This window comes from Spermophilus citellus, assembly GCF_964194105.1.
Source record: "Spermophilus citellus genome assembly, chromosome: 13".
Classification (NCBI taxonomy): domain Eukaryota; kingdom Metazoa; phylum Chordata; class Mammalia; order Rodentia; family Sciuridae; genus Spermophilus; species Spermophilus citellus.
Window position 1 is genome coordinate 46,833,736 of NC_138193.1, and position 26,129 is coordinate 46,859,864.

General features: G+C 37.3%; 1 protein-coding gene across 4 annotated transcripts in view; it reads right to left on the bottom strand.

Annotated features, from left to right (window-relative positions):
* Positions 1–26,129, bottom strand: part of CTNNA2 (catenin alpha 2) — a gene marked incomplete at its 5' end in the record, with an annotated part of 976,113 nt that overhangs the window by 712,977 nt on the left and 237,007 nt on the right. For all 4 annotated transcript variants that reach the window (XM_081264879.1, XM_081264878.1, XM_081264877.1 and 1 more), the window contains one exon: positions 7,727–7,930. In XM_081264879.1, coding sequence (XP_081121005.1) covers positions 7,727–7,930 — 204 coding nt within the window. The remainder of the gene's footprint in view (positions 1–7,726; positions 7,931–26,129) is intronic.

Below are 26,129 nucleotides of genomic sequence, written 5' to 3' on the forward strand. Positions count from 1 at the left end.
TTACATTCCTGTAAGTTTATCCATGCATACAAAGGAATGTTCAAGAATTTTACCAGGCATAGTTGGTAGAAGGAAGAAAGAGAGGGAGGGAGGGAAGAAAAGAGAGAGAGAATGCTGAGTGCAGGGGTAGAGGAAGAAGATCCAACTACTGCCTGCTCAAAACTCTCTTTTCCATTGTAAAGAAGTTAACAGGGAGCCACTGAAGTTCAGACCTTTATTGTTCAGATGTGACAGGATACTATTCTATAGCTCTAAGATGTGATTACATGTCCTAGAATCAGAGTTGGAGGGCAAAAATTAGAAGGTTTTTTTGGGGGTGGGTTCTGTTTTTATTTTTGGAAACTGGATTTGCTTTGTATGGTTCTGAGTGCTCCATAGCCACACTGGATGCTGTGCAAAGATCACCTTAAGGCCAACCAAGCACTGGCCAGTCTGGCTCTCCTCCTGGAGCCTCTCAGAGTCAGTGCGCATGTGCTTTGTGGAACTCCAGAACCTGGCAAATCTCTCTTCCACTCTCACCCTCATTATCCTCCCCAGGGAATTTGTCCTGACAGTATGGTGGATGTTCTCTCGACACCTGTGTCTAGTCAGTGCCACCTTACATGCCCTAGGGCTGAGATCCCATTACAATAAATCCAGTTGAATATCATTAGGAAAGGAAAACAATAATAGATGAAGAAGGATGGTAAGAAAAAATTTAAAAGTCTGTATTTCCCTATTCTAATTCCAGGGCACCTCTGGGAGATGCCCTGAAAGCTACCTGGATATGCAGGAAGATGGACTGTAAGTGCCATGACTCAAGAGCAAAAGTCCAAAACACTCAAGAGCAAAAGTCCAAAGACTCCCATATTAACCGTATTTCTTTGGAAGAGCAGATATGAAGGACGGCTTTACTCTTTGAACAAAGGGTTGGTAACCTGTTTCTATTTTGAAATGTCTGATCACAAAATATTAAGTAAAAATGTGTAAAGGACTGTTTATTTATGGAAGTAAAAGTTTCCTATGGGAAACATAATTGCACAGATGAATTTAGAGTTTAAAACTAATAGAGGCAAAGGCATTAAATGTACCTGAAGACAGATAACCAAAAGGGGAGGAGAAAAGATATGAATACGGAAAAGGCAAGGATAAAAATCTTCTCCCTGTAGGTACCAGGTATGAGATATTAAGAATCTTTCCACTGAATAAAGATATCAATCCCTTTAAGGCAACTCGTAATTTCTCATTAGAATGGAGGGCTAGTTCTGAGAGGAATGGGAACATCAGGTCACATATGGCTCACAAGCATTTTAAACATCACTGTCTTTTCTGTTTTTATCGTCCCACCTCCTGTGGCACTCAGGATGGAACCCAGGCTTCAGCTCATGCTAGGCAAGCACTCTACCACTGAGCTGCATTCCCAGCTCCTCTATTCTGTTTTAAGTCAAACCTTCCAATAAAAAAAAAAAAAACTATAATTAATTTACTATCTCCCTCCCATTTTTCATGGATTCCAACCTTCACCCTCCCTTCTTTTCCTTTTTCCTCCATAGCTTCCACATATGGGAAAAACCATAAAACCCTCAACTTTAGGAGTTTGACTCCCCAGCCTGCCCTCTCCCCACATTATCATAACTGGCCAAACTGACTTTTGTGGATTTTATACCTTATTCTGTATAATAGTGGGAAGGAGAGAAAAGAGAAAGCCTAGATTATACTAGTAACAAAATTTTTGTTGCGCCAACAATTAGCCTTATTCTTAAGTAATAACAACTAACTAATTGGATCTTTTTCCTGACTTCTCATCCTGGAGAAATATGGCAGGGTGACAATTCTTATGCCAAACTCATCCCTCTGATGGCCTCTACTTCAGGTTTCAATCCTTCTCTGGAACGCCACAATCAAAGTCAGGTATTGAACATGCCCACTAGTTGTTCTGGGCCAGGTGAGTAGTGCTACAGAATATAGTTGACTCAGAAATTCTGATAAATAAAAATTAAATTTAAACAGAAAATCAGCAAAATACAGAAAAATACACACAGATGATTTTGAATAGAATTTCATGGGCATTTAAGTTTTCTCTATGTGAAAAGTTCATAAAATTGTCCAGGAGCCCCATAAACTATATAAACTATAAAGCCCTGTCCTCAGTCCTTTCCTATTTTGTTTCTTTGTCATGCTTTGGGTATAAATCAGGACCCTATGCTAACAATGTGAAAAGTCTTCCTCACTTAACGTTTATCAACATCCTTTCCATAAGTACACTTAAAATGCATTGCTTTTAAATCAATTTTTACATACTCATATAATAAAATGCCATGCAGACAATAAATATACGGTTAGAGAATGTTTATTGATATGGTAACATATTCACAATATGCTGAGTAAAGAAAATAGATTATAAAACACCATTTACAATGAGTCCATTTTTTGTAAAAAAAAAAATCAAGGCATGACATTATGTATGTGTATGCATGTGTGTGTAATAAAGCACTTGTAAACATTCAAAAACATTGGAAGACCTATACCAAATTTTTAGCAGTGTTTTTTTTACATGGGCTGAGATTATAAACCATGTTTTCTCCTTTCTTTACTTTTTATTCCATTACAGTGAACATATATTTCTTGTTTACTATAAAAAATAAAACACAGTGTAAAAGCCATGAGTTTCTGAGGCTCAGGGGCCCTGAGTAGCACTTCACCTATGACTCACACCACATTGAGGATCAATGTGTCAGAGCACAGCTGTGCTGGGAGCCTGGAAACTGGGCTACAGATGACTTTATAGAGCTCACCAGTCCTCGAGCGCCATCAGGAGCCACCTGGACCTTAAGTTGCTCTCCAAAGCTAAGGCTATGATAATAATGCCTCAGGCACTTATAATGTGTGTATATGTCCACACGTACATGTGTCTTTGTGTGCTTTTACTACCTGTACATTAGTAGTTTACAAGTTAGGGGATACATTAGATGCTTCAAGAAGTTTAAAAAATTTGGATCCAAACATTTTTATAAAATATGTAATTTTTTAAAAATATGAGTAAAAAAGCAACTTGCTATATTTTAATCTAGTAGGGATCAGCAAGTTGTTATGTCAACAGGATCTCTGCCATCACTGTACAAACAGTTGAACTCTAATTGTCTGATTTTTGAAAAAAAAACTATAGTTCTCCATTAATTATTTAAAAACATTTAGAGTTACACAGAGAATCCAGACATCTAAAATTGAACCAGGTTGTATATCACCCCCACACACAACAAGGTCCAGGCACATCTGTTCATCACATTCTCATCAAGGCTAAACAGTGAACTGTGCATAAAAAAGTAATGGCTTAGTGCTTCTTAGTGTCCTGCATTTACAGTTTTAATACCTAGAATAAGTATTAATTGTTCATCTTATAGTTCTGTATTATAGTTTAGTATTTGGAATAAGCATTATATTGCCCAGTCTGTTATATTTATAAGAATGTGAACTGTACTTAGACACTTTTGGTAATAGAACTTTGGAACAAAATTTTTCTACTTAAATACCCTTTCAAATACAATCTGCATAAGAGTATGCAGCCATTGCCAAGTAAGCTATTTATAAATTATTACTATATCTGGGTAAATCTGAATTTTCTGTGCTACTAAAACCAAGTGAAGATATCATATTATCTACAGCTGACCGCTCTGCAACTGTCATTCACCATGCCCAGTGTCTACTTTATATCCATATACTCACACATTCTTCCCACTGGTTACTTTATAAGCACATTTTTATTACAAATATAGTCAGAATTCAGACATTCCATTTCCATGCTACTGCTCGGCACAGGAGACCATTGTCTCATGAAGTATTCCAAGGCCTAGGGACTCCTCACCTGCCCTCCTGATTTCCACTTTTACTGCCTGATCTCTTGCTTTCCACCCTGGCACTTTTGCAGCCGGATCTTCACACCTGAATCATGGCATTTTCTGCCAATGCTCTCCAAAGGTCTCCCATTCCATTAGAATGAAAACCAAGTTCCATTTAATAGTGCATGCAGCCCTGCACAGACTGACACCTCATTGACTCACAAACTTTATCTCCTACTGACCCTTCCTCACTCACACAGCCATTCTGGCTCCCCTGGGTCCTCAGAAAAAGGCCCTAGTCCTTCCCCCTAGCTCCTGCCACCTCAAGTGCTCTCTGTCCCCTCACCATTGATGTGTCATCTTCTCATTTTCCCAGTCAGTCCCTCCTTACAGCAGCCCCACAAGCTTCCTACCTCCCAGGATCTCTATTTCCCTTTTACACTTGACACCAACTGAAATAATGCTTACTCAGATTACTTACGCATTTATCATCTATCTCCTCCTTAAAGAGTATTAGCTTCATGAAAGCCAACAACTTTGCTTTGCTCATTTCTGTATCCCCAGAAGACTGGGAACAATGTCTGCCACAAAGGAGCTAATGCACATTTGTTGAATGAATAAAATATTCTAAATTTCAATCTATCACAAAATTTTTATCAATAAAATACCATGCTCACTTGCATCCTGTCATGGGGTTGCTTCTAAGATCTTTTTTTTTTTTAATGAAACAAATCTGTGTAAAAATTATAAGCTCCAGAGGAAAGTTTATGTGATCCTTATAATTAGGAACTATTTATACTACTCAGCATAATACTCCAACAACCATACTGATGGCGCTAATCCAAATTTACATTTATAGGTCACTTGTCCTTTTGAAAAGAGTCTATACCCATCCATCTCCCAATGTGAACAATAGTGATGGTCTATTTAAAGGCAAAGTATTTCTAAGAACTTTTTCACTTTGGGTTACATCTGAAAATGACAGAACTTAAAGCCACTCGGGGCTTTCCTAAAATTATTTCTACAACAATTTTTGCCATATGTGTCTATTTCCCCAGGCTTTTGTCTCATAGTGCGGTTTCTTTTAAGTATACAATTTTTGTTACCTCCTCAATTCATAAACACAAGCATTCATTCATTTGAATATACATTTGTGGAAATATCTAACAAGGAGCTGAAATCCTACTAAGCTCAGAGGTACCATGGGCCAGACCACATAGCCTAGGCTCCAGGAAAATTGCTTTCTCTTTCTCAGCATACACAGCTATTTGCAGTCTCCCTCTCCAGTCCCTGCCACTGGGCATGTACAGGGTTTTAAAGCAGCTTTGACTACAAAGGAATACTACAAATTAAATTTTCATCATAGAGAAAGAGAATTTTAGAAGCCAGAAATGTCAATTATGCCAATTTTAAAATATTTTGGGTTTAATGATTTCTTTATCTTAATAATATTGCCTAGCACATCAGGATGAAAATCTGTGGGGTGATAATTTGATAATATCTGCATTCCCAAAAGCTTACAAAATTGAAAAATAAATATAATACCCAGGAATGTTTGAGTAATTTACCGGCTGCTGTTAATTACAAGAGACTTTTCAGTCAAGGCATACATGTGTGTACATTTAAAAAAATTAATACATGCTTCAATAAAATAAATATAAATTGGTTTTATGTGGTAGAATAAGTGCACTGGACAGGGCAGTCTAGCTGAATCCATTTCTATCTTGAAATCACCAAAATAGTCTTGTGTCCAACTAAATTTTATGTGGTTAATATAAAAGTCAAATAGGTGGGTTTTTTTTTTGTTTGTTTCAGGCTTTGATTCTGATAGTTCAATATGAATAAAATTTACATGCTTTAAAATACATGCACTTCATGTATTCTATGTATTCTCTGCAATCATGTAAAAATGGAAACCAAATTTTAATAAAAGGACAAAAGATTCCCGTATTACAAGTTTCTGAACAAAAATGAGAGCCTGAAGTCAATAAAAGACAAAAATCTATCAGCTCTACTGATCTGTATGAGTTCACACTGAAAGAAAAAAACTTCCACTTGACAGTAGTATTCTGGACACCGAACTGAAAATTACATGTCACATCTTGATCGACTCTTCTTTAATCACAGTCAGTGATTTCCATTCACAGGAACAAACTTTTTCCCTGAATTATTTATACTGAGATTTTAACCATCACCATCTCTGTAGTTTTCTCTGTTTCCTTCTTGGTCAATAATCATTCACTGATAGAAATACCAGCATGCCGTAACACAAAACCAAATTCCACAGACAAGTAATTAGCCCTTTGCTTTTCTGCTAAAAACAACAAGAAACAGAATCACAGATTTTTATAAACACTCTTTTTTTTTTTTTTTTTTGACAAATCTGCTATTCAAAAGACTTGCTCAGGGCTGGAGACATTGGCAATCGACATTTCTGACAGAACCCTACATCACACCCATAGACCAAAATCATAGAAAGTGCTGGCCATCCAGGGTCCTAGAGAGAAGTCCTCATGAGCAGCTGGGTACCACAGGATGCATCCACACTTTATTCTTTGTGTGCTGAAAATGGGCAAGTCTTCCAAAATCAAAGAATCTGAAGAAAACAGATTTTGATTTTTACTTTGTAGGGTGTTCTCATTAAATATCCTTTTGCTTTCTGAATAAAGTCCTCTGGAGAGTCTGGCAGGAGCAGCACATATCACTGCCAATGTATGACCCGAGAGCTATATATGTTTACTTGGGACTATTAAAGGTGCTGAAGGGCTGCTTTGTTTCAGCACTGCCTCGGGGTATTCTAACAATACCAGCCAGGATTTCAAAAGCTGTGAGCAGATTTTCAATGTCTTACCTACCTGACCACTACAGAGGACATTCATTCAACATATAACATCCAGATATGACATGATTTACATTTTTTTTTTCAATTTATACTGAATTTTCACAATCCAAAGAGTCCAGGACATGGCTCTGGATCATTTACTATTTTTTAAAATATTTTTTTAATTGTTGATGGATCTTTATTTTATTCATTTATTTATATGCAGTGCTGAGAATTGAACTCAGTGCCTCACACATGTGAGGCAAGCGCTTTACCACTGAGCCACAACCCCAGCCCTGGATCATTTACTATTGAAAGCACTGGGAATTACCTGAATTAGATAAACGTAGCAAATCAACACAAACATAATATAGTGACTTTCAAAGCAAAAAAAAATATATGGATTTTATCTCCATCTTGAAGTTTAAAGTCCACAAAACTGTCACATTTTATAACTAGAGGAGAGGATGGCTATTGCCTGTTCCTCCGAACAACTGATGCTACTCATACTGATTTTAAAACTTAAAAACTCAACTCTTATGAGAATTCCTCTTTGTATAATGAAGCAATAAAACTTCTCTAAATTTTACTGCAGTCAGAATTTCTCCACCTTAACCAATCCCATATAAACATTTAAAAACCCATTTAGGATCTATGATTCACATCTACAGGTATCCTTAGCTTTCACAGTGTGCTTAGTAGTGAAAGAGAACGCTCCATCTCCATTGTCTCCATCAGTCATTTTATCTTTACCAACTGGAATCCAACCAAAAGCAAACTGCAGCCACTAACATGACCAAGAAGTCCTCATCACTCATGTAAAAAAAAAAAAAAAAACAAAAACAAAAACTGAGTTTTCCCAAAATACCAGTCTCCACACCAAGCGTTTCAATATTAAACATGCCTTCTGAAACGAAATCAGGACACAGGCTATCTATCCCCCAAAGAGGATCTCTGGTTGGTGTCACCTGACACTCTTCCAGGAACACCTGTCCTCTTGGGTGGTGCGACACATGCTTTTCCTAACAGCCAAGAGATCGCAGAAGGGAATCCACGGAGACGCGAGGACCCAGAGACCCCGGGGACTTACATTATTCATGTACTCGCTGAGCAGGTCCTGGAGCGCCTGCCTCACTGCGTTGCACTCGGCCACGATGCGCTCGCGCCTGTCGTCGCGGGTGCAGGAGGAGTCAGCCATGAGCGCAGCGCCGCTGATAATGCTCTCCAGCCTCTCCTCCAGGGACGGCCGAAACCTGGCCTCACTGAATGTCATGGGATCCAGGATGATCTTATTCTGAAAGATGGCAACAAAGAAATGAGCAGCGAAGGGGGATGGCTGCCTTTTTTTTTTTTTTTTTTTTTTTTTTTTTTTTTTTACTGTTTTCTAAACCATTAATATCTGAAGCCCAGGATAAGACAACCCCTGTGGAGGAGAAAAATGGTTACTGAGGCAAATTCTCAAATGGCCTTGACAAAGTGTTAACTTTTGTGCGATGTGTTTGCACCAAATGTACTCTTCTGGTTGAAGACACATCTTGTTTGAAGAATATGTTCTTGGCACAGGCTATCTGAATAGAGCCATTTTCATGTGAGACGGTGACACTGGCTTGGCATTTTTTTTTAAGTGCAGAAATTTCAAAGGAAAAAAAAAAACCCGTTTCAGTTGAGAGGGATTATGGAAAGATTTTAGAGCTCCGACATGTTATGTCATCAGTAATGTCAGTATGCATTAGTCATGACTTGTATACATTACATCCTCCTCACGAAAAGCAGACAATCTCATGGAAGGATGTCTTTGGAAACTCAGACAAATAGCACCCAACAGGCATATTCAATGCAGGTTAATTCCTCACTAGGAACTAATTTTTTTGTGTGTGTGTGTGAAAATTAGTCTTATAGAAAATGATTCATGATGTGTAACTAAGTCCACATGCATTAGATTTATTGCAATTGACTGACAGTATCATGATAGAGGGATTCACATTTTTCTGAAGGAGCCTAGATAAGGGGGATAATAGTGATGGTTCCTAAAAGGAAAGAGTCACACAAAAGGGTGAGCTCAGTTTTGCCTCTGCCAAGTGTGAGGAGCCTGGAAACTTGTAGGCAGAGGTGTTCACAGAAGGTTGGAAATATGCACCCAGGATTCAGGCAGTGTTAGGGTATCTGGACACAAGATAAGGAATGTCTCACTTGTGAAGTCAATCAAGTAAGAAGAGCAGACTAAAGAACACCCAGTTTATATTAGTTTCTATACAGAGAGACGAGAATCAAAAAGAAGATGGAAAGTGCAGTCATAACTGTAGGCATAGAACCTGGAGAATTCACAGCTAAAGAGTAGAGCTGGACACTATGAATGAAAATAAACTGTGTGACACAGAAGAAGAGCTAGTGCTGCCTGAAGGCTGGATTCCTTTGGGGATCCTGCTCAAGGCCAACATGTTAACTGAAGTGGAATGACCTGCTACAGGAGAGATGGGGTGCTCATGCTTTTGGAGGTGCACACCAGAGCAGCAATGATGAGGCACTGAGATTTCACCTCTTCCAATCGTAATAGCAATTATCAGGAACACAAGCAATAATAAGTGTTTGCAAGGATGTGAGGAAAAAGGTACACTTATACATTGCTGGTGGGACTGAGAATTAGTGCAACCACTCTGGAAATCAGTAAGGAGATTCCCTAAAAAACTAAAAATGGGACCACCATTTGACCCAGTTATCCCACTCTTTGGTATATATCCAAAGGATTTAAAATCAGCATAATATAGTAACACAGCCACATCAATGTTTTATAGCAGCACAATTCATAAGAGCTAAGTTATGGAACCAATCTAGGTGCCCCTCAACAGATAAAGAAAATGTGGTTTATATATACAATGGACTATTACTCAGCCATGAAGAAGAATGACTTTATGACATTTGCCAATAAATGGATGGATCTGGAGACTGTGATAATGAAACACTACAATGCTAAGTGAAATAAGCCAATCTCAACAAAGTTCAAATGTTCTCTATGATAATGTGGATACTAACCCATAACAACAGGGCAGTGGGGAGGAGGAGTAGAAGTTCAGTGGATTCAACATAGGGTAATGAAGGAAAGGGAGGGAGGACAGGAATAGGAAAGACAGTGGTATGAATCTGAAATAACTTTGCTGTGTTGATATATGAATATGACTCAGTGACTCTCAACATTGAGTATATCCATAAGACTGGAATCTTAATGAATATAAGGCATATTCCATGTTCACATAAAATATTGAAATAGACTCTACTGTCATGTGTAACTAAGAAGAACATAAAAAATAAAGAAATCACATGGAATACTTAGTGCAGTGTATGGATATTTGGGGACCATCATTACAGGTGAAAGTTCCAAAGGAAATCCAAGAGGGAGGCACAAGTGTAACTGCTACACCCTCCATCTGCACTAGCACTGGGTCTGCAACGACTCTTCCCAAGGGGATTCATTTATTTATCCTGCTTTTCTGTTGATAAAGAAACACACACACACACCTGTGCACACACACAGACACACACGTGCACACACACACACACCACACACACACACCACACACACACACACACACACACTACATTTTCTTAATCATGCATTGAGAACTGACATTCTAATTATCGTGAAAATATAATTAGACTTCCTATTTTATAAAGATTACTGATTTTCAAAAACCTATATTACAGAAAACCATATTAATATAAAACAAAAAAAATTGGTTCGGCTTTAAGGTTTCAAGAGACTTTAGAATCACATATTGGCTTTCAAGATACATTTTCATTATGCTTTTTTTTTTTACTAAAAATATAAAGAAGTGCCAATTTGACGGAAATATGCTGAGGTCAATTTGAACTTTTCAATAAGGGCAATTGTTTCTCTGCATCGCAGAGGAGAATGTACTACTATCATCAGAATACTATTTCCTAAATTATTTTCTATGGAACACTGAACTTAGAGATATAATGTTTCAGTGAAAAAATAAGGTTTCCTAGCCAAATGTGTTTTGAAATACTGCATTGTCCTGAGCAAATTATCATATGAAATGCTTTGGAGAGTTCTGCATTAAAGGAGTCAGTTCACTCTTTCAAATGCATGCATTATCTCTGAGAGCTTAGGAACACACTTTGGGAAATGTGGCAAGGGATATTTGACCGAGTCAGGCCACTAAGCTCCCTACCTGCCATGGCTTGGGGCTGTCATGAAAGCAAATGTGTGAAACATGGAGCTTGACAAACTCTGCATAAAAGTTACAGCATCCATCACATTTCTAATGGAATTATTCATTATTTATAGAGCACAAGGGAAAAGCTTTTTGAACAATCTCCCTGGAAAAGAAACAATAAATTTACAACATGCTAATCTATATCTATGGTGCAGATGGGAAGCACTGCAATAATGGATGTGAAAGGCTAGTGGGCAGAAGCCACCCAGAGGAGAGCAGGTGGAAAGGTAAAGGACCATACACCTGGGCCTGCGTATGTGTGTGTGCGCACAGGCATGAGTGTACGGCATGGGGTTAGATTCTCCTTGTGTGTCTATGAGTCTATAAGTGGAGGCGGAGTAGGGGTATGCCTGAGTAGAAGAGGCTATGCACGCATGGTAAGTATATGCATGCACATGTATGTGTATGGGAGGACACCTGGGGTGTGTGTCTCTGCATATCTCTGAGTCTATGAGTGGGTGCATACAGGTTGTATGCATGGGTGGAGGAACTTAGGTAGGTGTTTGTGTGTGTGTGTGTGTGTGTGTGTGTTTAGAGAACTGGAAAATTTCAGACTTTAGTAAATGGGGGCCAGGGGGACAAATGAGGCCAGAAGTTCAACAGCTAAAGTAAAAGAATCTGTCTCCAGTTGCTAAAAATAGGGAAAAGCAAATCACTGGAACTGAATCCTGATCAAGAAATACCCAGAAAAAGAAAGCCAAACTGTAGTGAGGGAACGTGTGATGCTGCAGTATTTGAAAATGAGTAAAAAAACAAACACCTCTTTCCTAACACACTTTAGTGTCTTTTCAGATCAGCAAACAATCTCTGAGCACCTATCCCCTGCCTTCTCACTTCTCCAGTTGAGCTCAGCAGGTCTCGATTTTCTGTGCAGCTGCCCTCTACTGGTGGGAATGTGCACAACGCCACAGCTCCTTCCTATTCCTGAGGAATATTTCAAGTGGCAAGTCCAAGGCTCCTGGCCTCTTCCTTTAAGACAAAAGTGTTCTTGCAAGGGGACTGATTTCATGGTGTTTCAACTGCACTGACTTATCTCAAGTCACGAAGACTTTACTTTTTAAATGTTGACATTTTTTATTTTCATTCTCCTTTATGTGGTGCTGAGGAATAGAACAAAGGGCTTCATGCATGTGAGCCAAGCTTCTACCACTGAGCTACAACCCCAACCCTCGTATACGCTTTCTTAAACTCATTTAAATTTTTCTATCTTTCTCACCTTTTAGTTTTATCTTACATCATAATTTTAGTTCAATTTTAAATTATGAGCCTACATTTCTTTTAAAATTTCTAAATCTAGTTTAATTTCTTCTAATCCTTCCTCTTCTGTTTATTTGGCTTGCATATTATTTTGTGTTGTATGGGTTGTTGTTGTTGTTACTTATTTTAAATTAGCATTAGTGTTTAATTTAAAAATTAGTGTTACTAATTAAAACAAATAAAAAAATAAATAAATTTTAAAAATAAATTAAAATTAGTGTTTCCATTCTTGTAGTTTATGGAGTGGCAATTGGAACAAAAAGATCTAGTCACAATAATTCACACCCAGCAGAGATGGCCTGAGTCCTATTCTGCACCAAGTTGGTGCTGTAGTCAGTCCTACAGCCCCACATAATTGATCTCCCATTTTCTCTGATGTTGAACTCTGTAAAAATTTTAATCTAAAATAATTCAGGAGACCTTGTAGTTCAAAACTACTTCTCTGAATAATACATTTGCCTGCACTCACTACACATACGATTGTTAGAAGAGAACTGCTTTTAAATTGCCACTATCGCTCATTCTCTGTACAGGAGTTGCATGATCTAAAATTTTGGTGTAATCACAGGGCACTGAGCTAGCTTGACACAGGCTCCAACACAATGGGGGAAAGGAGAGAGATGTCAGACAGAGCCAGCAGTTGAAGGCATTACATGTGATGTCATGGGTCCTTAGCATTACTATGTCCACCCCACTGAAAAGAAAAATGATGCTGGAGATGTTTTCCCATAGTCAGTCATCTAGTAAACAAAAAGAAAAGGGTTAGAATCCAAGCCTTTTGGCTTCAAACCCAGTGTTTCTCTGTACAGAATGCCCACATTCCATTGAAAGGAGTCTAAGAAATCATAACTGTAAAAATACATTCTACTTTTTAAAAACTATGAAATTCTCCTAACACAAAAATAACAGTGTAAGTACCATCTGTCATATTGTTCACATTTACATCACTAGAGTCACCCCACTCTTCCATTGGATAATTGAGAGTTTGCTTTTCATTCAACAAATGGGTACCTGTCACTTGATGGTATCTTAGGGTACATCCCAAACAATTCCCCTTTTCAAGAAATTGTCTACTAAAGACAAAAACAAACCCAAAGGCAATCGATTCTAACTTGGGAAACATACCAATGGTGTCAGGCAATGACTGAGGGCAAATCTGCCCAGCTGGGAGGTAGTTACTGAAGTCTTGCTAGAGGAAGAGACCTAAGGAGTGAAAAGCAGTGGGCAAGCAAAGCCAGAAGCAGGAGGGAGCACAGCAGACAGACTGGGAGGCAAGAGATATCACAGAACATGAAAGAATATTACAAGAGGTTCTCTGAAGCCTAAGTGCTAAGGCAAAGTCATAGGTCTAGTACCTCAGAGGTGCCTCAAGCCTCTCTCCTTAAAAAGAAACTGCTTCAGGAGAATGACCAACTGAATGTGTGTACCTGCTACCCCTGGAGAGTCGCTGTAGTTTGACAAGAAGGCCTGACCTGGTCAGAGGTAGCTGCCATCAATCACTGACCACAGTCCTCCCATTCCTCCCCAGGGTGTACTCCTCCAACACGCTACACTATGACTGATCTGGACTCCCACCTGCCTGACCAGGACTCTCTTGTAACTGTGCTGAGGCTCTCCCCACCTAGTCCTCTTGCTTTCCTAATCTCCTTCTCTAGGTGTTTGACCTGCATCTGAGTCTAAGAACTCTCTTCACCTATTTCTGTTATTTCCCATTTTATCCTTCACAGACAATTCTTCTCTACACATCTAATCCCAACTCTCTTGGTATCTGATTCTTTAAGTACCTGAGATGTACCTAAGTACCGAAGTACCTCAGATGCCTGATAATAATAGCAAGAGAAGACAAAGTTGGAGGGGAGGACAGCCAGATCAGAAGACAGTTCTAAGTCTCATTAAGAAGTTTTCCATTGTGTACATCCCATTAGACAAGGAAGAATCATCAGTGATCTTAAAATACAGGATTGATCCTGAACAATCCTGTTTGGTTTTGAAACTTTCCTATGACCTTAGGGAAAGTTAGCTTTGGCAGGACCAGAAGTAAAAGGCAGAGGAGCAATTACCCAGTCTTAAGCGCCCATAGAAGAGAGTAAAACTCAGAACTGTGTTTGTATGAGCAAAGCAAAGGGCTTAGACTTGGGAAGCACTGTAGAAGTCAATCAGGGAAGATTTGGAAGCATATATAGACTAGGAGAATGAGGAAGAAGGACTCAAACATAAAACCTACATTCCAACAAGAGCAACGTCAAAAATGCAGGCATAAGCAAACTATTTCCTAGGAGTCAGCCTCCTGCTTTGTAAATAAAGTTTTATTAGAACACAGGCCCATCTGTCTTTTCATTGTCTATGACTATTTTCCCGGAACAATGACAGAATGGAGTAGCTAAACAATTGGCCCATAGTGTTTGAAATATTTATTCTCGATGTTTTTAAGAAAAGATTTGCTGACCCTTGAGCAATTATAATGAATAACAGAAAAGTAAGTGAGGTGTCAATGACTGAAGTGGTGACCTCTGGTATATAGTTGATAATAAGTATTTGGATATCAGGTAGGGCTATATGTACCAGTATCGATATGTAAAATCAATTTTTTCCACATATACATGGAATGTTCAATTGGAAGCACATACAATAACAATCACAAAAGAAAATGTTCAACAAAGTACACCTACGTGTCAGTTAGATGCAGCAAGGAATTTGCCCAGGAAGATGAGTAATTGTCCAGATAGATGCCCATCAGTGCAGGGGCAGAGTTGGATTGGGATGCATACCCTCTGTCTCCAGAGTCAATCCTTTCAGCCAGTGTACTACATCATTTTCCTCATGAGGGAATTAATGCATTAGTCCTTCCCTATCTCACAAACTAGAGCAGAAAAAGGATGAGATTCTTCCACACTCCAGGAAAGTATTAAAGACAATGAACCACCAGGAAGGAGAGATCTAAGATGATCCTTTATTCCACTTTTGATCTCTCACCTTTGTTTCAAACTGGTCAGCATGTATTATAATACATTACTTTTTTTCTACCCAGAAAAAAAAACCCACAAATATAGCTTACTCTCTGTGTGGCTAGGAATTAATCATGTTAAAACTGAGCTGTACTAAGAAGTAATTGAGAAAAGCAGGCAAGTCTGGTTAGCTTTGGTGTGTAAAAGTAACATTTTTAGTTACTTTAGGGAAGACAGTAGAAAGGCACCAGCATACAGACAGCACCACTGGGTGCTCTGTTTTACCTATAGCTCAAGTTTCCAAGACCTGTCCCGAAGAGCAGAGGAAGGTGATGTTTTCTTCTTTGGTAGCCAAGACATTGCTTGTTAAAGAGAAGGGCAAAAATTCTATCATCTTTGGATTTCCTGGCTTTTAACACTATTTAAACCATTTAGAGAACAACTTAGGCATCACAAGTATACACCGAATTTTCAAAATGTCAACAAATACAATAAAGGAAACAATTTGGCTGTGTAAATTATGGACCGATTTAATAATTTGTTTCTTCAAATCTAATTTTGCAAGCATAAAAAAAAAAAAAACAATGCTAGAGGTCTGAAAAAGTCCTGTGGGGCTTTTGTTGTTGTTGTTGTTTGTGATAACCTTGTAAAATAAATGTGTCCTGGATTTTTACTACTTTCATAGTTCAAGGTAGTAATCAAGGAAAATAATAAATCATGCTGTTCTCCCTCATAAACACCAGACCCTCACCACCTGCTGTCCTATATAACTACTTCAAATCAGACAAACAGAAAAATAATAATAAATGCCAACATGCCCTTATGAAATCTTTCACTTTCATTTTTTAAAGATCTCAGAAACAAAAATTTCAAAGAGGAATTCAACATTATTCAAACTCATTCTTCTAAAACAATGTTTCATTGGGATAGAGTCACTAAACAATGAAAACCAGAAAATCTAAATAACAATGCATGTTTTTAAGTGAGAAAATACTTCTCTAATTCTTCTGAGATTTTTTTCAAAAAAATGCAACACTATATGCATTTTTTTTTCACTTTTTTCTTTCTTTTTTTTTAAATTACCTTTTTCACAATCCCTGATTCTACTTACCACTGGATATTTAAACTTTATACTTTGCCTTGTCTTGGGGGTGTAATAGGGGAGTTTTATCTATCAATGATACTAGAGATATTCCTTTCTCTTTCTCCCAAGTATAAAATTCAAGTGTTCCCTTCCTTGTTACATGAAGAAGGTAGTACAAAGCCACAGGATCAAGAAGTAATGGTACCTCAGCCTCAGTGGAATTTGATGGTGGCCAACACAGCCACAGAAACCTAAGTTATAGTTCTCTTTGAGCTTCATGCTGCACTGGCCTTTTAAAAATCACCCAGAAATTAGAAATTGCCTCAGAAATTAGAAATGGTCTAAGAAGGTCACTGACTGCCCAGATGAGACCGTGGTTTCTTTAGGCATTTTATTTCATTTATTGTGTTGTTTTGCTGCAATGAAAAAATCCACAACAAAACTAACAATGTCTACTAATTAGTTGTTCACTGTAAAGTTCATCAAAACAAGTGTCTGTTATCCATTTTAAGATATTTTACTACTGCCTGGCATGATGGTGAATGCCTGTAATCCCGGCTGGTCAAGAGGCTGAGGCAGGAGGATCGCTAGTTCAAAGCCAGCCTCAGCAAAAATCAAGGTGCTAGGCAACTCAGTGAGACCCTGTCTCTATTTTTTATTTTTATTTTACTTTTTTTTTGTGGTGCTGGGGATTGAACCCAGGGCCTTGGGCATTCGGGGAAAGCACTCTACCAACTGAGCTATATCCCCAGCCCCTGAGACCCTATCTCTAAAGAAAATACAAAAATATGCCTGGTGATATGGCTCAGTGGTAGAGTGCCCCTGAGTTCAATCCCCAGTACCAAAACAAAACACAATAAACTAACTAACCCTTCAGGAAGCCTCACCCAGTTTTTATTAAAATGACTAAAGACAGAGGGTGAAAAAAAGGAATTTAAAAGCACTGAAAATTGAGAATGAAAGACACCTATTGACAATGAGGCATGATGATAATTCTGGCTCTGTATTCTTTTAAATACTTCTTTTAAAGACTGAAATCTGAGATAAAAGCACAAATCAAGACTTGTTTTAATAAGTTAACCAAGGTGTCTAAATCAAAAGCATGTTATTTGTTCAGTTCTAAACACTCACTCTCCCTGTAGTGTATCAATAATTAACACAGATACAGTTTCATCTTTCTCATTCTGTGCCAACCTCTCTCAGCGTGAATCTGTCTCTACATGAAAAGTTTCTCTTGACCTAATTGGGATAACATTATGAATGGAAGACACTCAGTTGAGTTTTAGTCATCTATTTTTGATTAAGTTGCAGTGCAACTCTAACCACCATTTCAGATTTGCCTTGCTTTTTAAATTGTAAATTATTTTATTGATAATTTACTTTTTTTGATTCTCAGAAATCTACTTGAAAATAAACTAATTATGCCCCTTACCTGTTTAAGATATTATTTGTAATTAAACAGTTTGGTTTAATTGGAAATAAATGACAAAGATAATGACTTGATAATTAAAGAGTGTTTTTCGTCCTTAGATATTTAATTTTTTAAAAAGAGAAATCGACCTAAGTCCACATTAATTTCATTTTAGAGAAGGAACTGATATTTATAAAGACAGAGTTATTTATCAAAGGTAATGAATAAACTAGGTGAGGGAGTTTGGCTCTGGGCTGTTGCGACTGGATTGTAAAATGTAAGGGAAGCCATTTCATTTGGTCTAACTTCATCCTGTGTGTGGTGCTGAGTAATTACCGTGGCATTTCATGAGTACGTTCTCAAGCTCTGACAGGGATGCTTGTTTACAAGTAATCACAGTAAAGCAGGGCTATGTTAATAATGCTTAGCTTTACATTACAGAATGATTAGCAAGTGTGTCCAAAATGCATTTAATTGTTAGCAAGTATCCAAATGCATTTAATCAAATCAAGCCTTTAGAGAATTTAACAACAACAACAACAACAACAAAAAGTCACAATACTGTTTCATTCTTGTACTCTGTACTTTACTGACCATCTTTCTTGTTCAGTCTCTGTCTTCTTCACCCTCTGAGCATTCTTAGCACGGCATGCCACCCCCTACCTAAATTAAGCCTCCCCTATGCTTTACAAAACCATGTTTTGGTGGTTCTCCTCTTGCTCTCCTTCTCTCAACACAGATACCAGTTCTTCCTTGATCAACCTCATTAAATTGATATCCCTCAACTCCTGCTCCAGGTCCTCAGCAGTTTCCTTCAATACTCTGAGTTCAAAGTACTCCCATGCATTAGCTATCACCTGCTAGTGAAAGAGAAAGTTCTATGTCCATTCCCCACTTTCTGGAGACAGGCTCTTCTCTACACCTGCACTGCACATGAACATCTGGACAATCTACCATCACTTCAAGAGTAACATGTATCAGAAAGTACTTTTTGTTTTTCTCTAAAACCTAACACTTGAATTTCTGTGGAAGAAAAACACCAGGAAGGAAATGAAAACCTGTAATCTCACTTCATTTTCCTAGCTCACTAATGAGAAATTAGAACTAATGAGAAAGTCTCAATTTACAAAGGAGAAAAGTGTTGTTGCGATAGGTGATTTGCAGAGAGCCACATGGTGAAAAACTTTTGAGGTGTCTTTCTGATTTGGAAGCCCATGCACTTGTTCTCTCAGGCACTTTTGTTTAAAGACTCAAACATCAATATAACCTAAGCCCAGGGTATAAAGAGTTACAGGTGTTCAGCATTCCATGGTGCTGTGGCTTGACTATGTCACCTCCAAAGTCCAGGTGTAGCTAATGAGATAGTATTGTCAAGTGGGCTGATTAGGCCAGGTGGTTAGGCAAGGGGAAGTGGCTCGGGTCTGTAATCTCAGTGACTCCAGAGGCTGAGGTAGGAGGATCTCAAGTTTAAAGCCAGTGTCAGCAATTCAGCAAGACCCTCAGTAACTTAGTGAGACCTTGTCTCAAAGTGGAAAAACAAAAAATCTGAGAATGTAGTTTACTGGCAAAGCACTCCTGGATTCAATCCCCAGCAACACCCCCACAAAAGGTAATTAGACCATGGGGGTTGTTCACGCGTAAATAGGATGAACACCCATATAAGAGAGGCTTCATATAGCATTCGGCTAGCTTGCCCTTCTGCCTGCCACAGTTCGAGGTCACAGGGTTCTTGCTCTCCAGAGGATGAAGCAATAAGGTGCCATCTTGGAAGCAGAGAGCAGGCCTTAATCCACAAGCATACATACTAGCATCTTGCTCTTATATTCCCCAGCCTTTGTAACAATGAGAAAAAGAAATTTATGTGATTTAATTATCCAATTTCTGGTATTTTGTTACAGTGAAGCAAAGAACCAAGATAGAAGAATTTAATTCAAATCCCGTCTCCAACTACCTCTGGCTGAGCCGGTTGCTTAATGTTGAGTGCCTCAGTTTCCTTATTTGACAAACAAGAGTATTAGCAGTGCCTATGCTGTAAGAAAATGAAATAATATATCAGAAGAACTTAGAACAATATGACAAAAATGAATACTAACCATCAAGTCATTTGTAATAGCTTTTTATGTGATACTTTATGTCACTCCATAAATTAGGTATGGTCACTTCATATCTTACCACTTGTTAAGGTCATTATCACCTCCCATTTACTCTGCCAAGACCAAATCAACCTTCTTACTTGTACAACTAATTTTTCCTAACACACCATTTTTAAAATTCTACTTTAACCACACTCCCCCCCCCCCCGACCCAGTTCCTGCATGGCCTGTAATAGTATGTCACTTACAACCTACAACAATTTATATAGAGACTAGAATTGTACCTGGTGGGTATCCAGTCCCATTTGTACCACATTCCTTTTGTGAGTTATGTCTAAACTCACGAAGGAACAGAGCGTTTTTCCTTCAACCTTCAGAAGTGAGATATTGTTTTCAGCAAGAATTGCTATAGAACTGTTTCTACTTCATGCTTAAGATTCTTGATCTTCAAGATTCTTACTAATCTCAACCAGTTTCTGCCTTTCAAACTTCATCTTCCAGGACTCTCATGAATTCCAGCCACAGTGGACTTTCTGACTGCACTACTCCTCCCAGTATCCTTCACAGGTTACTGTTATTAATTCTGCTCAACTGCATATTTCAGTCCCTTCCTGATGCTCTGCTCAAGCACTTGTTGACCTTACTCAGAAGACTACCTTCAACTATCTTGTATGTAAGATGCTGTCATTTAATAACACCCCTTGTTGAATTCCTCCTCACTTGTTTAGACTCTCCCAACATTACCATGGATTATTAACTGTGTGCATATGCAAGTGTGTGTGTTCTGTGTGTACAAGAGAGATGAACAAATAGGATACTTTCCTTATCTTCTATTGCAGCTGAATGCTTCACATATAAGTAGACAATAAATATTTATTGATTTAAGTTTTGTGATAAAGCATATATTTTTTCCAATTTTCATCAAAGGACTTTTAGAACACAACAGGGAACCTAGTATTTGCAAATGAATACGTGTGCATGGCTTTTCAGTTAGATATGCACACACTGGTCTTCCCTGGTATTAGATGTGGCTCAGTGAGCTTGAATTTCAGCATTGCTGGCGTGGGGACATATATCTTGACTAAGGTTAGTTCTGCTCTCAGTGAGAGGGAGACTAGTTGAGGGAGTCAACTCCTCTCTCATATTGGTAAGCCTCCACTATCAAGTCTTTGATCCTGCCGAAAACTAAAAAATAAATATTAAAAAAAATTTTTAAAAAATTTACTATTTTAAATCTCCATTATAAGATAAACCAATAGTTATTTTGCAACTGTGTGTACGTGAGTATAGAGAATCACACATGGAGAGGTGGATGTCATTGTTAGCAGTAATCATAGAGCCAAATTCTCCTCTGAAGGTTTGATTAAACCAGAATCAGCACACAATGGTCTGTTTTTGTATGGTCTACAAGCTAAGAATGAGTTTTCCACTTTTAAGCAGGTAGGAAAAAAAAGAAAAAAAGAAAAACTATGGGTCTGCTTATTTCTATCTAAAATCGTCTCCCTGTTTGTATCCATAAGTAGTCAAAAATGTAGAAAGCCAAGAAGAAAAAAATGAAAAAAAAGGTCACAAACTGAATAATGCAACAATTTAATAATTAGTTAGTGGATTATCAATGGTTGAATTTTTAAAGTTTAATACTAGAAGAAACAAACCTCTTATGCTGGAAATTAGTTACACTCTATGCCTGTGGTTTAGAATGTTAAATTATCCATTTAAAATGGAAAGTCAATTTATATTTCTCAGAAGCAATTGTGACTTAATTGCTGTTATCAACCTAATAAATTACTAGGTGATTTCCACAAACTGGTTATACACTCAAATTTCATGTCTGATGAAAGAATAATTATATCAATATTCCACAAATATGAAAGAGAAATTAGTTCATTGGTCACAAGGGAAATGCATACACCTTGAGCATAAACTCATCCATCTTTTTTCTATTTTTAAGCAGGCAAATTAAGATGCAAAAGAAACAGTTTGCATCTCACAGGAATAATGTGCAATGTGTTAATTGCTTATCAAGAAACATACCAGAGACTGAAAAATATTCTTTTTGCTTCATGTGAATGTTAAGTTCTCTTTTGAACTCTGGATTCTGATGCACATCTGCTGACGACAGTTTAAACAATATAGATTCTTTGTGCAATACTGGAAAAAAACAGGCCTCAGAGAGAGTTAACTCACCAAGAAGATAATGAAAGCCCATTGGAACATAATAAAATGTTCATGAGGCATGGAATGTCAATAGTAAAGAAGATAACATGGTACCTGGCAACAGTTCAGAGAGGCTAGAAGAAATTAGGATAGGCAAACTAGAAACCTACTAAGAGAAAATAGTTAACATTCTCATTTTAACATTCACTCAGCTAATGAAAAAATAAAAGAGATCAGATTTGTCCTATTGGTGCTCATATTTAGATAGAAATTTGGAGCAGAATAACCTGTTTAATACTAACATACATAAAATATATTAATACTAATATACATAAAGTACAAAGGTAAATTAAAAGGCATAGTGGTATAATAATTTGAGGACATGGGGGAGGTTTAAAAAGATAAACTACATATGTAAGGTTGAATATAAATAGACATAAAAGAAGGGAAGGATATTCAGGCAGAAGAACTATGAAGTGACAAGTGTGAATTAAACAGCAAATGTACAAATAAAGAATGATAAACAATTAATTATGGTAGAACACAGACTAAATGCTCTGGAGATGGAGGATATGAGAGATGTATGTGTGGACCAACTGGCATGATTTGATACCATGCTGAAATTCAAAGTTTATGCCGAAGACCAAGCTTTCTGGGATAAGCCAGAAAATGATTGACTGCAGAGAACAGAAGGTGGTGTGGTCAAGGGCAAGGCAGCCAGTTAGGAAGTTATTGCAATGATCCAGGTCAAAAGTATGCCTCTGAATAAAAAGTTAAAAAGATGAAGATGGGAAGTTTCACAGACAAGAGTTGAAAAGGCAACTGAATTCACAGGATTTTGAGACTAACTGGTAAGGAAAGTGGTTGAGACTGAGTTTCCTAGATTAACTGACTACATCAGAAAAGGCAATTCTGTTTTTCTTTCTGTCAACAAAAAGACAATTCTGTTATCTAACAAACTACAAGAAGAAAGGTTATGCTCAGCAGTGGAAAGATATCAGCGTAATTAATAGAACGGTTCAGATACTTAGAAACTATCCACATACCAAAGATATCAAAGACACAGCTGTACCCAGATACACAGTTGAGGAGACAGGCTGTGGAATTCTAACAAAAGAGGCCCTTTAGTGAGAAGCACATAGAGTAAAAGACAGAATTCTAAGGAAACCCCAAATTTAGGAGTACACAAAGGAGATGGAACTGTAATAGCCAAACAGGCAGAAGGAAAATAAAGCAAAAGCGAGTTGTTCATGAAGTCAAGGGCGTGTGTGGCCTTGAGTGAAGAAGCAGCTTACCAAAAGAGATGCCTTAGCCTGAAGTTAACTGCAAAGTTAAGCCTACACATGGGGCAGATCTCTAAGGCAGGCGGCTTCAAGACCTTTATTTAAGTTCTCCAAAATCCAGGAAAAAGGGTACATTGTTTAAGACAGTAGAGCTAAAGCACATGATAAAATAAAACATTTTATATTTGTCATTCTTACTACCATCAGTTTTACACTATTGATACATTTTCGGTCCCTAACTATAAATATTTTGTCAGTAATCCCTCTGACTCTGCTAACTGACTCCCTTTACCACCTGTTATCCAAGGGATGCTGTTACCTATGCCTTCATTGTGTCAGTCTTTATTGAGACTTTGATATGTGCCAAGCACAATTAGGCTCCAGAAATGAAATTGCAACACAGTGTTTTTTCAATGGGAAGCATTTCTAAAGGTATGATTTAAACACACAGAGAAAGAAAGAGAGAGAGAGAGAGAGAGAGAGAGAGAGAGAGAGAGAAAGAAAGACAGACAGACAGACATGGGTTATCTGCTCCTTTTTATTGCTCATGACATCTTCTTTTGGAAAATCACGGTTCAATCATGGTTAAAATATAGAACTCTTCTTACTTTTGAGTAACCTGTCATTTAAGAAAGTGCAGTTCTGCAGGCTTTCCTGACTACATGAATGCTATTTTGCTAGGTTTGTAGTATAAATTGTTAGTATGCTCCTCTTGGTTTCTCTTCCTTTTGGCTCTTCACTTTGTCTATATTGCTATGTTCTTTATGCCACTAATAATTCTTCTGGCTCTATCCTGTTTCCCCCGACCCACAATCCCTCCATCCTCTTCAACACTCCATTCAGTGTAGGAAGGATCAGCTCAAAACCCAACCACTTAACTTCTGTTCTGCAACATGGCAGCCAGTCTGAATTGTAGGAGTATAAACTAGTAACAATATATATGGTTTTGGATAGCTGTTTATTTGCTAGTGTTCTCCTCCAGCCTGACAGCAGTTAACTAATGACAAAAAATTAACAAGGCTGTGCAATTAAATTAAATAGGTTATAGAGATAGAAAATTGCTAAGGAATTACAAAGGATCCTGCCACTTTTCCTCCAGCCCATTGTAGCACAAATACATCCCTCTGAGTTCTGATTTTAGTTTATTCCCTTCATGGAACCTAAATAGTGGTCACTAAGGGGTGATTATTTTAAAACATGTAGCAAATCTTCTCATAAAATTAATCTATACACAAGTGGTATCTGTATATAAACTGTAAAATATATAACAATAAATAAAAAGTGGAATCAACTTAATATGACAATAAATAATAAGCAGTTAACCTAGTTTTTATTTTTTTCAAGTGTTTGTAACCCATCTGCAGTACACTACTAATTTTTTATTGTAAAAATCTAAAACCACAGAGTTCATTTTGAGGGGTTAGTCAATATAACTCATTCTTTCTCTCTCTCTCTCTCTCTCTCTCATATATATATATAATATATATTATATATATGTGATTGACTAATATAAGATAGATATATATATACATATATATATGAAGCAGAAAATTGAAAATTGGTTTAGTAGTAAATTAGCTTCATAAATGAATGGAATATGAAGATAACTCTACTCTCTCCCTCTTTTCTTGGGATAAAATAGTGCACTCACTGTCTTTAAAATTATATATATATATATATATATATATATATATATATATATATAAAACATATTCTCTTGAAGTAGCTAATATCTTTAGCTTTAACTTTTTAATCCAAATGATAAAATTAAATGATTTTCCAAAATAAAATAATAAATAAAAGGGGGAAAAAGACTTCTTTTAGTGAAAAAAAGATAAAAGCATAAATTTCTCAACTGTACCATAGCTAACATTTATGTAGTATTTACTGTATGCCAGTTAATTTACAAAGCGTTTTTGTAAATGGTTTCGTTTAATTCTCACAACAAACCTCTAAGGTCACATTAACTTCATGTTACTTATGTGGAAATGAAACCATAAAGACTTGTTCAAACACAGGCCAAGTCTGAGAGGTTACCCAGGCAGTCCCACTTGAAAAGAACCAATGTCTTCCTCTGTTCCCAGATGTAAAAACAAGTCTTTTCATGAGTGAGGATTCTGGAATGAAGTTTGAACTCTCTTGGGTAAGCAAGCAGAAGAGGTAGATGCAGAAATACCTCTCATTTTGAGAAAGACATGTTAGTGGCAATATGATAGAACAGGCTGGAGGAAAATAGAATGGAAAAGAAACCACTCAACAGACCATTGTCACGATGACACGTGACAGCACAGCAGAATCAGCTTTCTAAAATATTAACTACTTAGCATATGTGAAAACTGACAAGGGGAAAACTAGAATGGAAATCATTCATCAGGGATTCCCCAGACATATCCTGGTAATAAGTTTTTTTTATTATTTTTTTATCGATGTCCATTATAAAATGTGGTAAGCGCTAATTATCCAGGATAGGTAAGATGCTTTGGTAACTTACTGTGAAAATTTCAGTGTAAAAAGAAACTCTGTTAAAAAAAAATCAGAGCTTTTAACAATTAGAATAAGAAATCTTTCCTAGTGATTTCCTATCAAAAGTGTCCTGCAAAGGCAGGAGGTCCACCTTCCAGGGATGCGGAAGTGGGGACTTCTGACCTTATAGAAGTGACAGTGGAAAGCCTCAACTATCTTTCTCAACTTCGAAGTTTCATGACCCTATACCAAACAAAAAGAAACAAATAAACAAACAAAAACAGCAGAAAATTAGCTTGGCAGTAAATTAGCTTCATAAATAAATGGATTATGGATTATGAAGATCTCTCTACCCTCTCCCTTTTCTCTGGGGGGAAAAAATAGATAGTCTTTAAAATGCCATGCATCTTCTGTTTACAATGACCTATTGGAAATCACATTGCACTCCATTTTAAGTAATGATTCTTAAATAGAGGTTTATAAAATGCTTTATAAAAAGTCTTCAGTATTATAAAATGGTCCATCAGGAACAAACTTAACTCTATTTTGTGTGCATGTCTTTTTT